Source organism: Paracoccidioides lutzii (assembly GCF_000150705.2).
Source record: "Paracoccidioides lutzii Pb01 unplaced genomic scaffold supercont2.19, whole genome shotgun sequence".
Taxonomy (NCBI): Eukaryota; Fungi; Ascomycota; class Eurotiomycetes; order Onygenales; family Ajellomycetaceae; genus Paracoccidioides; species Paracoccidioides lutzii.
Window position 1 is genome coordinate 189372 of NW_015440965.1, and position 14448 is coordinate 203819.

General features: G+C 45.1%; 3 protein-coding genes across 3 annotated transcripts; all 3 read left to right on the forward strand.

The window, feature by feature from the left end:
* Nucleotides 1-6039: 6039 nt before the first annotated feature.
* On the forward strand, nt 6040-7679 carry PAAG_06600 (tyrosinase central domain-containing protein; the record flags this gene model as incomplete). Its single annotated transcript, XM_015845933.1, has 5 exons — nt 6040-6353; nt 6424-6610; nt 6648-6733; nt 6807-7300; nt 7417-7679. The coding sequence occupies 5 exons, from the start codon at nt 6040-6042 to the stop codon at nt 7677-7679; spliced, it is 1344 nt and encodes a 447-aa protein (XP_015700159.1).
* Nucleotides 7680-8290: 611 nt separating this feature from the next.
* Nucleotides 8291-11844, forward strand: PAAG_06601 (DNA polymerase delta catalytic subunit; the record flags this gene model as incomplete). The annotated part of the gene is made up of 4 exons (XM_002791385.1): nt 8291-8704; nt 8785-9150; nt 9220-11033; nt 11106-11844. 4 exons carry the CDS (start codon nt 8291-8293, stop codon nt 11842-11844), a joined length of 3333 nt encoding a protein of 1110 aa, XP_002791431.1.
* A 1462-nt stretch (nt 11845-13306) lies between these two features.
* Nucleotides 13307-14441, forward strand: PAAG_06602 (hypothetical protein; the record flags this gene model as incomplete). The annotated part of the gene is made up of 4 exons (XM_015845934.1): nt 13307-13360; nt 13473-13634; nt 13696-14232; nt 14292-14441. 4 exons carry the CDS (start codon nt 13307-13309, stop codon nt 14439-14441), a joined length of 903 nt encoding a protein of 300 aa, XP_015700160.1.
* Between the last annotated feature and the right edge of the window lie 7 nt (nt 14442-14448).

Genomic DNA, 14448 nt, shown 5'->3' on the forward strand with positions numbered 1-14448 from the left:
GCAACCACTGGCGGAGAAATTGGACATGAATGAGAAAAGAAATCGAGAAGCAGCAAGGAGCTTCATTCACCGAATGAGAGAGATCTGAAACCAGGCGAGTAAAGGCATAAAGACAGCACAGGAACAGATGAAGAGGCAGACTGACAAGCACCATCGAGAGCCTGACTTTGCAGTAGGAGATTTTGTTTATCTAACATTGAAATCATACAAGATGGATCGACCAAGCCGTAAACTGGCAGAGCAGAATGCCGGCCCCTTCAGAATCCTGGAAAAGGTGGGCAATGCCTACAAACTGGACCTCCCCATAACAATGAAAATTCATTCAATCTTCTCCCCAGACAAGCTACGCAAGGACTCCAGAGACCCTCTACCTGGCCAGACTATCAGACCACCAGACCCAATTGAAATAGATGGTGAGAATGAATGGGAAATAGATCGTATACTGGCCAGTAGAATAAGCCGGAGCAAGCTGCAGTATCGGGTGCGCTGGAAGGGGTTTGATGAGGATTCTTCATGGTACCCCGCTCGCGACTTCAAAGGATCACCACACGCCATACGCGACTTCCATGAGGCTAACCCTACAAAAGCTGGACCCCCAAGGCGACTAGATGAGTGGCTGAAGGCATGGGAGACAGACAGCTACCTGAAGGACGAGGTTGATGACGACCTACCGGCATGAGGACATGCCTGCCCCTAGACCGGGGGGTGATGTTAGGCTCAGCGTCCGACCGAGCCCGACCGAAGGCCGGTGCCCGGTTAGACTCGACGTCGGATTAAGCTCGGCGCCCGATTAGGCCTAATCCATATCACGTGACCACACGACCATGCAGGTGGTTATAATCCACGCAGGCCCCCAGCACCCCCTTTCATCCCATCAAGCTTAGTATTTCGTTATATAGCAGTTAGCAACGCAGAGAGTCTTTCTTCTTATGCAGCTCGCATTCGCTCCCTAACAAAAAGAATGAGATGAGAACATGAGCTTAAGCAAGCTCACGTAGCATGATCACGTGCGCATGTGCAAACAATGGCTAGGCTGAGTCAGCCAGCCAGAGCAAATCTAGGGGTTCAGCCCCTTATAGAAGTAAAACTATAACATTCTTTATCATCATCATCATCATAAACAAGTAGCTTTGAGCTGTTATCTATATTATGTTGTCTCATGTATTGAAAGATTACTTCTTGTTTGATTAGATAGATCTCATGATCAGCAAATCCAGCTCAAATAATAGTAAATTTGAAGATTTGATAACAGATACTCTCTAGATTAGCAAGGAATTGCCTGCTATTATATTGTTCATATCTGTATTGAGCAGCCTCATTAATCACTTTTGTATAATAATACTTATATTGCTGGAAAAGCACACTATCAAGAGATTGCAAGATGACTTATATGAGATAAGAATTTATATACAATGATATTATGAAAGTCACAATATTGAAAAAACTTTTCAATAAGATGAGATTTATGATTGTCAAGCAGTAATAATTGATGATCTAATGTTTTTTAGTAGTAGTATTAAAATACTTTATCTATTCAAATTCAATCTCATCATTAGTGAAACCAGTTTCAGATATAATGATGGCATAATCATCAGGAAAATTGAAATATATATATTAATTTTCTAGAAAAATTTTTGATTTCATTATAATCAATGACTTCAACACTATATCATCTGCACTAATGTATTCCACCACTGTTATTAACCTGTGAGAATATGATGATTGTATGACAGAATTGACATCTTGATGGGTAGTTATAGTCTATTGTCCACACTCTTCTCCTTCTTGAAACCCAGTCTCATTGAAATTATAAATATCACTGATATGAAACTTATACTGATTGAAGACAGATTCATAGTAGTCAAACCAGTTGATAACAAAGCTTATATCCTTATTTGACACCTGTTTTGGATTCATAGGTTTCTGCTTGATCCTCTTATAACCTGGTAGATGTTTGATGAATTGATACACCCACATCTTGCCCGCAGTAGGAGGAGTGTCAGGATTGATATGATAACAACTCAGCATTCAATTTGCAGTAGCTTCAATATGTTCAACTGTAGGAGAGCAAAAGTTTTTATCCAATTGATGAATTCACTTCATCCAATTGATGAATCCACTTCTTGATCACTTCCTCCTGACTGTCACTCAATGTTCAATTGATTGGAGTCCTCATATTCCTTGATCTCTTTCCCTTAACGCGTCCATATGTGATGGCGTAGAACGGGCGGGCCCCGTCCAGCCTCCTCGACAGCGTAAGGCCACGGGCCGAGGCGATCGGTAATCACAACTGCCTAGGCATTGGCATAGCAACCAACCCCACAATTACCCCGCATACGAATAACACGTAAAACGTGGGAACTGGCGCTAAGGAAAAGGGCTATATAAACAGAGCCTTCCCCGAACCCATCTCTTAGGAATCATCTTAGTATTTCGTCTAGATAGCTTACCTAGCTGGCAATCGAACATCTGTTTCACCTGCGCCTAGATTGAAGCCCTGACACCATACAGAGTTCCATATGGAATTTTGAATTCTCGCGCCACATCCGTGATTTTTAAATTTGGATTTGATTTTATGGTGTCTAATGCCATCTGAATCTGATCTTCCGAATGTTTAATATTATTAGGCATGGTGGTGGTGGTTATTAATTTTTGAAGATTGGTGATGAATATACAAGAAAGAGATTTTCATTACAGTGATATTTTCTTTACGGTGGGACGCACTCACTAATGGTGAGTGCGCGTGGCACGGTTAGAAAGTATCCTCTGGTATTTCCATGTATTTACGTTGCTGGTCTGGTACCTTAAAATACATACTAAAAATGTCCGCCAGCTTCTTATTGGCGTTTCCATCATCAGTCACATGTAAACCTTACATAAGATCATGAAAGAGCTGTTATAAGAGCCAAAAGGGAGAGATGTGAACAACGGTTTGAATGATCGCAGGTGTCTTTTTGTGAGAACGAGAATGAGCACCTTTGTATGTCACCGGGATTTATTATGGGCTTGAACGGCAACCTCTTTTTGTTGGAGGCTGCCCTCTATTGTCAACTTATGAAGCTCACGAGAAGTGGTGAGTAGCAAATTTCCGTGACCTTGCGTTTATGGATCTGATACTTACATGTTATTACTGATGTCAATAGACTTTGAAATGTTTACCATCGTCCAACTTCCCTCTCCTCGGGTTCGTCAGTTTGTCTGAGTTCCGCGATCGATGGATCCGACAGTCCTCATGGATCTCCACGACAGCCCATATGGCAACTTGTTAGATCCGAGGACGAAGCAGGAGCCAAAATGTGGACTCACTTTTGTTCAATGGGAATTCTCGTGTGGCATCATCTTAATGCAGCTACTTTACTGGGTAGTCCCTGCGGGATCGTTGACCTACAAGCACTACATGCTTTCACGCTCTTCGAATAATCGCGGCGCTGAAGATATCTAATGGCCAACATTGGACTATTTGGATGTTCGGATGTTCACAGCATGTGAAAGACATGAAACAGCGAATGGCTCCATGATATGGAGATGCTGGAAAAGATCCATGGGCTTTTAAAAGCAAGAGGGAGTGGATGGCTGGCAGTAAGTGAATGGGCCAGACTCTAGTCGCCTGGTAAAGATTGAATTAGCTGGTGTGAAGCAAAGCAAAGTCTCAACGGCTCGGATACACCCATCATACCTGCGTTGTGTAGAATATTAAGTGACGTGGTGGCCGTGGTCTAGAGACACATACACCATTGATGCTTGTTTGGTGGACATGTAAAGTCTTTCTTTTTATGCTGTCTCGGCTAACTCCAAATTTGGGTTATCTGACTTTCCTTCTTAAAGACTTGATCAAGACATAAATATGCAAAGTTTTACACATTTTCGACTTCCCATGATTTTCCGAATCTCAGACACGGAGGGGAGTCAAAGGGTTTTCTGAGAAGGGGACCATTCAACCAAATTAACCCATATGAAAAATCAACGCACAACGGAATCGAACAATAAGGATTTTTTTATTACCCAAACAGTTTGCCTAGGTATCTGACTTGTGCTTTTTCAGGAAACATACTGCCAACCTACATGAATGGGAAACAATAATGTCTTTCATCAGGTTGACTTGAAAGCAAAAGTGTCTCTGATGCCGCTCCTCATGGATATAAGGTGTGGCATACCTCTGTTTTGAATCGGACCGCTGCATTCGCCGTCATGAGCAGTGCCTCTAGGTAATTTAGATTATTCGAAGGAATGTTATATCGAAGGCAAGTTGGTCCTGGAAATCCAGGTGAGACTTTTAAAGGTGCCGCAATTGATCGAGATTTCAGGGGCGCATATCAGAAAAGCGCCAGCCCTTGCTTGCTATTTGGATCTCAATAGCGATCCCCGTTCGCTCTTATTTGGTGTCTCACCCAATCTGTCGTGACACTAGCAAACCAGACATCGGGTCGCTCATCTCACATCTTCTCAAATCGGTTTTAGTGACTACCTGATAAGGTAGACTTGAGGTATAAATTTGGATTCGGAAACGAGTGGCGGACGCTGTTGAGTTGGTGATAGTACAACTGACGTTCAAATTTCTACCTAGCAATTGGATGACAGACCTCCCTGAAGTTGACAACCCGAGTTGTTTCAGCTTTGGCTCCACCTTTTAGCTAGCGGAGCTTCAGTTATGGCTCAATTCTGAATTCATATGAAGTGCGCAAAATATGGGGTATCCTTGGTGATTTTCTCATCAGCCGTACATTGGGCTCAGTTGCCATTCCCGGTGTTTGGTCCACTTTGTTAAGAATGCAGAATTGCTGTTTCACCAGCTTTTTATTTTGGAGTTTTATGTTTATTACACCTTTGTCAAGGTGAATACATGTTTACCTTGAGGTAAAACACCACGTTGTGGTTTTGATCTCCTGGCAATTATGACCTCACCCCTCGAGTATGAATGGGAGCCCACCAGATCCAGTTCTTCTCACTTCGTTGCTTGTACAGCATACAGTGTGAATCACTTTCAATTCCAAGCTGTGACTTTCTTCTGTTAAGACCTTCCAGTGTTTAATTTCTCTTCTTCCAGGTCGGTATCCGCTCCCTGTACACCGCAACCTTGGAAATTCCCATAGGATTACGTGAGGTCTACTGTCACCCGTCGCTGTGTAACATTCATTTCCAAGGTTTCTCTCTCTCCAATCAAGCATTCTTCCTTTCTCGAGTTTCGTCTGTTCCGAATCTCCGATCATCTCAGAATTTTGGTGTTCCCTCTGCGAAAGAATGGTGTTAAAAGTTCATTTCTTTGCAGTTTCACGGCGATTTCGTGAGTGAACTGTGTGTTTTGATCTCAATCCAAAATCGAAGCATCTATGCCCCTATGTTATGCGATTGAAGCCTTGTAATTGGACTAGAGTTTCCTGTGTATGTCAGACATTGAAGGAGTCCACAGTCACAATCGGTGACATCTCCTTATGCATTGAGTTGGTATTGTGTCCAATTTATCTCCATGAAGCCGGATTCAACTGTCTATAGATACCCCTTCCAGTCAATACCCACAGTCTCGTCAGACGTTGTTTGACTGCATCGCCCATCCATGTCTGTCATCGTTGAGTCCGATCGGCGCTCTGTGTTCCATTGGCAGCATCGCATCGTCCAAAGAAGGTGCAGACAGATCCAGATCCGCAGAGGCTCTGTGTCGACACACTTTTTCTTATGGAAACCTGCTCCAAGTATTCACAATCGATATGGGCCAATTGTTTTGAAACATTCCTGCACTATATTCTCTCCTTAAATCGTTGATTGGTATCTGCTTTAAGCTGACAAACGTACCCCTTTTCCTGTGTATAGGCCAAGAGGCTCGTCCAACGCTGTTGATATTTATATTTATATTTATAAATCCATATCTGTCTCTGTTTGTTTTCCTTTTAGTTTTGTATTCCCAATCCCACTGTCGTTATCTATTTTCACAGTATGTCTCTTTCTATTTATCGATGCCCACGCCCAAACAGTTGTTATTAGATTTAAGCTAAACCTCTAGCACCTATTTTCCTGGATAGTTTCATTTTTGATTGCCCCATCAAGATGAAATACCTTCTGGTGACTTTCATTGCCGTCTGCAAGTTTTCGATAGTTGGGGCATTAGGAGGCCCTAAAACACATGACAGAAACAACCAAGATTTCATTGATAAAGGACTACGTCTGCTACAGTTGCAAGATGAGGCAGGATACAATCTCAAGGAGGCGCTTGACCAGCGTCTAAAGCCTCGACAGAAGGATAATGCGGTTGTCTGTAAGGATGGTGGTGGTGGCGATGATGGTTGTGATAAGGGCGATGATAATGGGGGTAAAAGTCAACCCGCGTGCACGACGAAAAATTTAACCATTCGAAAAGAGTGGTGAGTTGATCCAATGCCTTTATGACATATCCGTATCACATTAACTGTCTGTCCTAATTTTCTTCCATAGGCGGTTTTTGTCAAAGGCGGAAAGACGGAATTATATCGACGCCGTGTACTGCCTTCAGTCCAAACCGTCGTTATTTACCGAGAAAGAAGCTCCAGGTTCCAAAAACCTTTTCGACTCCTTTGCTGCTGTGCACATTAATAAAACGCAAAACATTCATGGCAATGCATGTTTCTTCCGATCTACCCATGTCCCCGCACGTGGCTTCAACCGCTAATAATTTCTAGTTCAACTTCCTCGCCTGGCACCGGTACTTCGTCCATGCATACGAGAAGGCGCTCAAAGATCAATGTGGATATCAGGGAGTTAGCCCGTATGGTCTGCCCTATTTAGTTTAGCCTGCAGCTTGTCAGAGACATATACTGACGTTTTAACCCCCAAAAAAGCTATTGGGAATGGGGATACGATGTCCATGATCCACATAAATCTCCCGTCTTTGACGGTTCGCCTTATAGTATGGGAAGCGATGGTGCTCCTTTGGAAAACAGGGCGCCAACTTTCAAACTCCCTCCTCCCCCGCCACTGCCACCAGCAAACGGCCGCGAGTTCCCTGCCGGACTTGGAGGAGGTTGTGTACAGTCTGGCCCCTTTTCTGACCTGACCACCAATCTAGGTCCAGTCGCTATGGCTGGGGGGCGATTAGATGATCCATTGAGACACAATCCCAGATGTCTGCAACGTGACATGAACTCTTACATAGGCCAGCAGTTCACCGCTTTCAATTGGTCAACGTGGACCGTCGAAGCGAGCAGAGACATTGTCGGATTCCAATCGCGACTCGCCGGGACACCAGAGAACGAAAGCCCTAACGGTGAGCCACTGAATTACTTTGGGGTACATGGGGGCGGTCATACTTTTCTGGGTGGGATGACTGGACAGCGTATGTATTGCCAGCCAAACTTCAATACCACTTCCGATCCCCGTCTCTTTCGTTGAAGTTATTTACCAAGCTATTACAATGTCTTGAAAGAACTAACTTTTATGCCTCCCTTCTAGATACCGACTTTTATTCTAGCCCTCAAGAGCCAGCATTCTTCCTTCACCACGGCCAAATTGACCGCCTCTGGTCGATATGGCAGTGGCTGGATATCAAAGAGCGACGCGATGCGATGTGGGGAACTCTTACGTTCGCCAACATCCCTCCCACACGAAATGGGACTTTACATGATATCATCGACTTGGGACCACTTGCACCGCCGTTGACTATGAGCGAGGTCATGAGCACAGTTGACGGGCCTTTTTGCTACTTTTATGCGTAATCACCCAGATGTATGTGCACCACTTTGGCTCATTTGCGATGGCTATTCATTATCCTTGTAACGTTCTGAATTAGGAGGTGCGCTACTTTTGCTTCCCCGATGGATAGTAGCCTCTGTATGGGTCTTATCACATACGATCAAGATGCATTCTTCTGGTCGATGTTGGAAAGAAAGCGCGTGTTCTGGTTAGACACCGCTTTGAGTCTGCTGGTTTCTGCTTGCATATTCCGCACCGTTTTGGATGTAAAATACCATCTATAACATATGTTTAATCATAATTTCATAATACTCAATAGAGCTTTCCGGAGAAATTACGGAGTAGAAAGATTCTTATTTTGTTTTGTCCATGTGAGGTGCCTTATATTAAATAAAACGCTCTAACCCTTGCCCAAAAATTCCAGTCACGTGATAAACCCACGCGTAAATTGGCGTCGCCTTAAATTGTATCCGACGTCACGTAAATCTTTGGCGTGTTAAATGATTTAGCAACCGACACGCGTTGTCGGGAATCAACATTTCAGCCAACATTTGCCAACAAAACCGACATAGGTCCGCAAAGTCCATATGTCGCTGATTTTGGGGATAGCTGCAATTTATGAACAACAATCACAATGACTTCGACGATGCTGAAACCACTGCAAAAGAGAGTCCTCGGCGATGTTACTATCAATCACCAGAATGTTCTGCCTAAGACTCCCTATACTGTAAAGAAGCGGAAGCTGGAAATCGACCATCCTCCAAGTGGCATTAACTTGTCATCGCAACTTGGCAATCGAAAACTTTTCTCGTCGGGACCTCGTCAATCGCAGCATAAAAGTCAGTTTGAGGAGGATGTCTTGGAGAAGTTGACTCAAGACATCTCGGGACTCAAAGAAAGCAATGCGGAAAAAGACCAGCAGTGGGCACGACCAAGTTTAGATGACTTCGATGCATCTCGAGACGTACTTTGCTTTCAGCAAATTGAAGCGGAGGAGGGTACACTTGCAGGGGGTAGGACTGCTGTGAAGCTATTCGGGGTTACAGAGGTATGCAGCCGGAAAACTTCTAGTATGAGTATTTAACTATATAATTTTTATTCTGACCAGGCTGTCTCTTGCTATACTAGAATGGCCATTCGGTTCTCTTACATGTTACTCATTTCTTACACTATCTCTACGTCGCTGCCCCCGTTTCATTTGTGCCAACCGACTGTGAGGGTTTCAAGGCTTATCTTGAGGCACAACTCGAATTCCACCAGCCAGCAATACATTCAGTACAGATGGTAATGAGAGAAAACCTTTTTGGATTTCAGGGAAATCAGAAAAGTCCCTACCTAAAAATCACAGTAACGGACCCGCGACATATTAATAAGCTCCGAACTACGATTGAAAATGGTGCGGCGAATTATAAAGGCATGTGGAGGGGCGATGTTGATGGAATTTTAACGTTTGATAATATCGAGTATATTTTACGATTTATGATCGATACAGGTGTAAGTACTTCCTTACTGAGCCTGTGATCTCACCAATATTCCATATGCTCTGTCTGACTGATTTTCAAGATCTCTGGCATGTCTTGGGTTGAGGCCCCAGCTTCCAAATACGAGCTTCTCCCTTTAACTGAACGTGTTTCCAACTGTCAAATAGAGGCTTCTATACACTATCGTGACCTCATCGCCCATCCTAACGATGGTGAATGGGCAAAAATGGCACCGCTCCGAATCCTTTCGTTCGATATTGAATGCGCGGGTCGAAAGGGTGTGTTTCCTGAAGCGAACCAGGACCCGGTAATCCAAATTGCGAATGTTGTTACACGCTATGGGGAATCAAAACCTTTTGTTCGAAATGTGTTTGTCTTGGACACGTGTAGCCTTATCGTGAATACCCAAATTTTGGAATTCGACACCGAAGAAAGAATGCTAATGGCTTGGAAAGAGTTCTTGGTGGAGGTTGACCCGGACGTTATCATCGGATACAATATTGCTAACTTCGATTTCCCGTACCTCATTAAGCGGGCAGAACATCTCAAATGTAGAGAGTTTCCATTCTGGTCAAGACTGACACAGGTCGCTTCACGTGTCGGCGATGCCAGGTTCTCCAGCAAGCAAATAGGTAACCGCGAATCCAAATCTACTAATATTAGTGGTAGAATCCAGCTCGATCTTCTCCAACTTGTTCAGCGGGACCATCAACTTCGGAGCTACACTCTAAATTCCGTATGTGCGCAGTTTTTGGGAGAGCAAAAGGAGGATGTCCATCACACAATGATCACAGAACTTTTCAACGGGACTGCTGATTCGAGGCGAAGGTTAGCGGTCTACTGTCTGAAGGATGCTTATTTACCTCAACGTCTTATGGATAAACTTATGTGTCTCGTCAACTATACCGAAATGGCGAGGGTTACTGGTGTCCCTTTCAATTTCCTTCTTTCCCGTGGACAGCAAGTCAAATTCATCAGTCAATTGTTCCGTAAGGCTCTCGAACAACAACTGGTTATTCCAAATCTACGGAATGAGGCAACAAGTGAACAATATGAAGGAGCCACGGTTATTGAACCTCTCAGAGCGTACTACGATGTGCCAATCGCAACTCTCGATTTTGCGTCCCTGTACCCCAGTATTATTCAAGCTCATAATTTATGCTATACCACCCTTCTAAAAAAGTCGACTATCGAAGCGCATGGGATGAAGGAAGGTGAAGACTATATCGTAACTCCAAACGGGGATCGGTTCTGTACAGCAAAAGTTCGCAAAGGTCTTCTGACGCAGATATTGGAAGAACTCCTTGGCGCCAGAAAGCGTGCAAAAAAGGAACTTGCAGTGGAAACAGACCCATTTAAAAAGGCTGTCTTAAACGGAAGACAGCTTGCTCTAAAAGTCAGTGCTAACAGTGTATACGGTCTTACCGGTGCTACTGTTGGTAAATTGCCGTGTTTGCCCATTGCCAGTAGCACGACAAGTTATGGCCGTCAGATGATCGAGAAAACAAAAGAAGAAGTGGAAGCTAAATACACCATTGCCAACGGGTATTCTAACGATGCCCAGGTTGTCTATGGCGATACGGACTCTGTCATGGTCAAATTTGGGACGAAAGATCTTGCAGAAGCAATGAAGCTTGGCCAGGAGGCTGCTGATTATGTCTCAGACAAGTTTATTCGTCCGATCAAGCTAGAGTTCGAGAAAGTGTATTTCCCATACCTCCTTATCAACAAGAAACGGTACGCAGGTCTCTACTGGACGAAGCCGGAGAAGTATGATAAAATGGATACGAAGGGTATTGAAACCGTCCGCAGAGATAACTGTCGTATGGTACAGACGGTTATCGAAACTGTTCTGAAGAAAATCCTGATCGAACGGGACGTTGATGGCGCCCAAAAGTATGACCATTTATCTTATTTCCCTGACTGTAATTTTTATTTTTACTAACCCAGGGGTTTTTCTCAAAACAGCTACGTTAAAAACACGATCTCCGACCTCCTGCAAAACAAAATCGACATGTCTAAACTCGTGATCACAAAGGCGCTTTCCAAGAAAGATTATACAGCCAAGCAGGCCCACGTGGAACTCGCCGAGCGAATGAAGAAGCGTGATGCCGGCTCTGCCCCCACCCTCGGCGATCGAGTCGCGTATGTCATCGTCAAAGGCGCCGGAGGATCGAAGAACTATGAAAAATCAGAAGATCCAATCTACGTCCTCGAAAACAATATCCCAATAGACACAAAATACTATCTTGACAACCAGCTCGCCAAACCCCTCACACGTATCTTCGAGCCTATCCTTGGCGAGAAGAAGGCTGGCCAGCTGCTTACCGGCGAGCACACACGATCCATTTCCGTGGCAGCTCCGACGCTCGGTGGTCTGATGAAATTCACGAAGAAAATGCAGACCTGCATGGGTTGCAAGAAGCCCCTGGTAAGCAAGGATGGGAGTGATGGGGCCGTTTGCGAAAATTGTCGTCCCCGGCTCGGTGAGCTGTACACCAAGACGCTAACGAAGGCGTCCGACCTGGAGGTGCGGTTTGGGCGTCTATGGACGCAGTGCCAGCGGTGCCAGGGCAGTTTGCATTGCGAGGTCATCTGCTCGAGTAGGGATTGCCCGATCTTCTACATGCGTATGAAGGCGAAGAAGGATGTGGAGGATGCTGAGAAGGAACTATCGAGGTTTGATCATGACTTGGGGGCGTGGTGAGGGTGTGGTGTCAGGGTGTATGGATGGATAACAAGCTTTATTTAATGCTGTCTTGATTATGTGCTGGCGCGTGCATTGGGGCAGAATTATACTGGATTTTTACACATTGGAGGGTTTTGAAATGGGTCTACTTTTCCGGCCGCTTCTTCTGCCCCGTTGTTTATATGGTCCACTGCTGTATGCGCTTTCCGTGTGCCTTGTACGATGAGAGACCCTTTTGCATTGTTTATTTATTTCTATCTAATATGTTACCTATTTCTTTTGCATCCTCTCTAGTCCGGGCTAAGTGGCGATTTTTATTCTCCTGCTGTTATGTTCACCTTCCTCCTCTATTAGTTGCTCAATCCATCCATGACGTCATTTTCATCTTTTTCTCCTTTTATCCCTTTTTTTATCTTTACTGTTTTTGTTTCATTCTGCTGTCGCGATGTGCGCAGCGGCTATGCCATACCCCAAAATACCAAATGGATAGTTTGATATAACATAGGTCACCGATTCCTGTCAAGTATCTTCTTACCCAGATACCCTACCGTTTTGTGCCTGCGTGAAGTATGTATGAATTAGAGTTCAATTAGATTTCTTCTTCCGTGGTCCCTAACTAAATTTAGTGTTTCTCTTCTCTATACTCATTTCCTTATGCTCTCTTCTACAATCTCCTGCAGACTGGACACAGATATGTTCTCTAATAGGATTCAAAATAAGCTGCCAACTTCTGATAAAGCTGCCCTAGCTCTAGTATAATTTTGAATTAAATCCGTAGTTCAAACCTGAATGTCCTCTGTTTGCGACTGCGGAAAAACAACGGATGACATGTATGTTGGGATATGTACAGGCTAGAGCGGATGATGTTAAATATATCTGACGTCATTGGCGTGCTCATCGTCGCAACGGTAGCAAGATAATCAAATTGACGACACATTGGATACTACCAGAAACTAGATTGAAAGAGCTAATGAGCCTTCTCTCAGATCACCTCCAAAGATCCCATTTATTTCCATTGGTCTATTCCAGTAACTCGACCTGCCGGCAATTGAACGAAATTGTAGTCTGTTCAAAGGCTGTTTTGTGATGCAAACCGACGGTGCGAAAGGATAGCGATCGCGATCTATTAGTCCTCCATCATCTCATCTAGGCTGGATGATTAGCCATAGATCCCACCCGCGGTCCATTCCATTTAGATCCGGCCATCGGGCGTCGGGCGTCGAAGTTGATTTCCAGCCAGCGGCCCACGGTGCCTGCAGGATGCTTTGTTGGTTTAGTGTGGAACTAAACACGCCACAGCCGTTGCTAGGGGATTTCGAAGCTTTGACCAACTGATTGGCTGGCGCGGGCCTTAGCTTCAACCTCAACTGTGAATCATACTGGATTTTCCGTCAACAAACACCACCGGCAGCATCTTCATACCAGCTAGAAACTTACCAGAAATCAAATAATTCTATGTTGGCGGCCCACAGGCAGTAAAATGACCAAACCACAGCCCCTTGAGGTTAGGGCTGAATCTGTGTCGTGGCTAGAGGTGAGGCTAAGCTAAGCGTGCTCTGCCGTCGAATCCACTCAACGAAAAAGGGTCGTGGGGATATGCTTTGCTAATCCAATGCCATTTGCTTTGCGTTTTTGTTTTCTGTTAGTTATTTTCGCAGCATGAACTGAACCTGAACAATCATCTCAAGATATGTGGGATGGTAAAACAACATGTTCTCACCGACAGTCCCACGTCCCGCGCCCTCTCGTCCATGGTAGATCGAACACAGGAGCTGTTGAGACAGCTGGAGGACATGCGGACTGAATTTGTAAGCCTCCTATGCCTGCCAGCGATCACATGTGATACGCACGGACTGATACGCGAAATAGATGCCGCAGCACGCAGCAAGTAGAATCATCTCTGGGAAACCCATAAACAGAGTTAACGAACTGAGGGCGATGAATAGAAATGCGGACCCTTCTGCATATGGTCCTCTGCCCACGCCATCCAGTGCGCAAGGCGAATATATTCCAACTTGCCTTTCTGGAGAAGATGCAGCTGGGGCACCGCCGCCACCCTTTGTATTTGACAAGCAACCTGCCCAAATATCCCTCCCACATCACCTGAAAAGGGGCAAAAGGCGTTTCTTGGATTATGATGAGATGGGTGAAGGGGACGGCGAACTCACTACGACAACTGGACCCGCTAGCAAACGGAAGAAGCGCCTCTCATCCGGTCGCGGTGAGGCTGGTGATTGGGAGAATGCGTATGCAGCTTCCACTACCCGTCGCGTGGAAACAGAGGACATATCAGCAGAGGTCGAAGCGCGACTTAGAGAGAAAGAAGAGAGGCGCCGTCGCAGGGGAGAGAAAAGGGAGATGAAGAGAAAGAGGAACTCCTCAGGCTCGACATTTGGGGGAGCTGGGGTGGGAAGCTCGTCGCAGCCCGGGGCCAAAAGATCAAGCTACGTTCTGTTGCTGGACAGGAGGGAGCCGCCGTGACTCCCCCTATGACGGGATATGAGGAGAAAACACGCGAGAAAAGGAGAGGATCTAGCGGATCCCACGACGCCAGCAGCAGTGACTACAGGGGAAGCTACGATGGAGCAATGCACAAGAGGCAGAGGAGGTCATGATCCTATA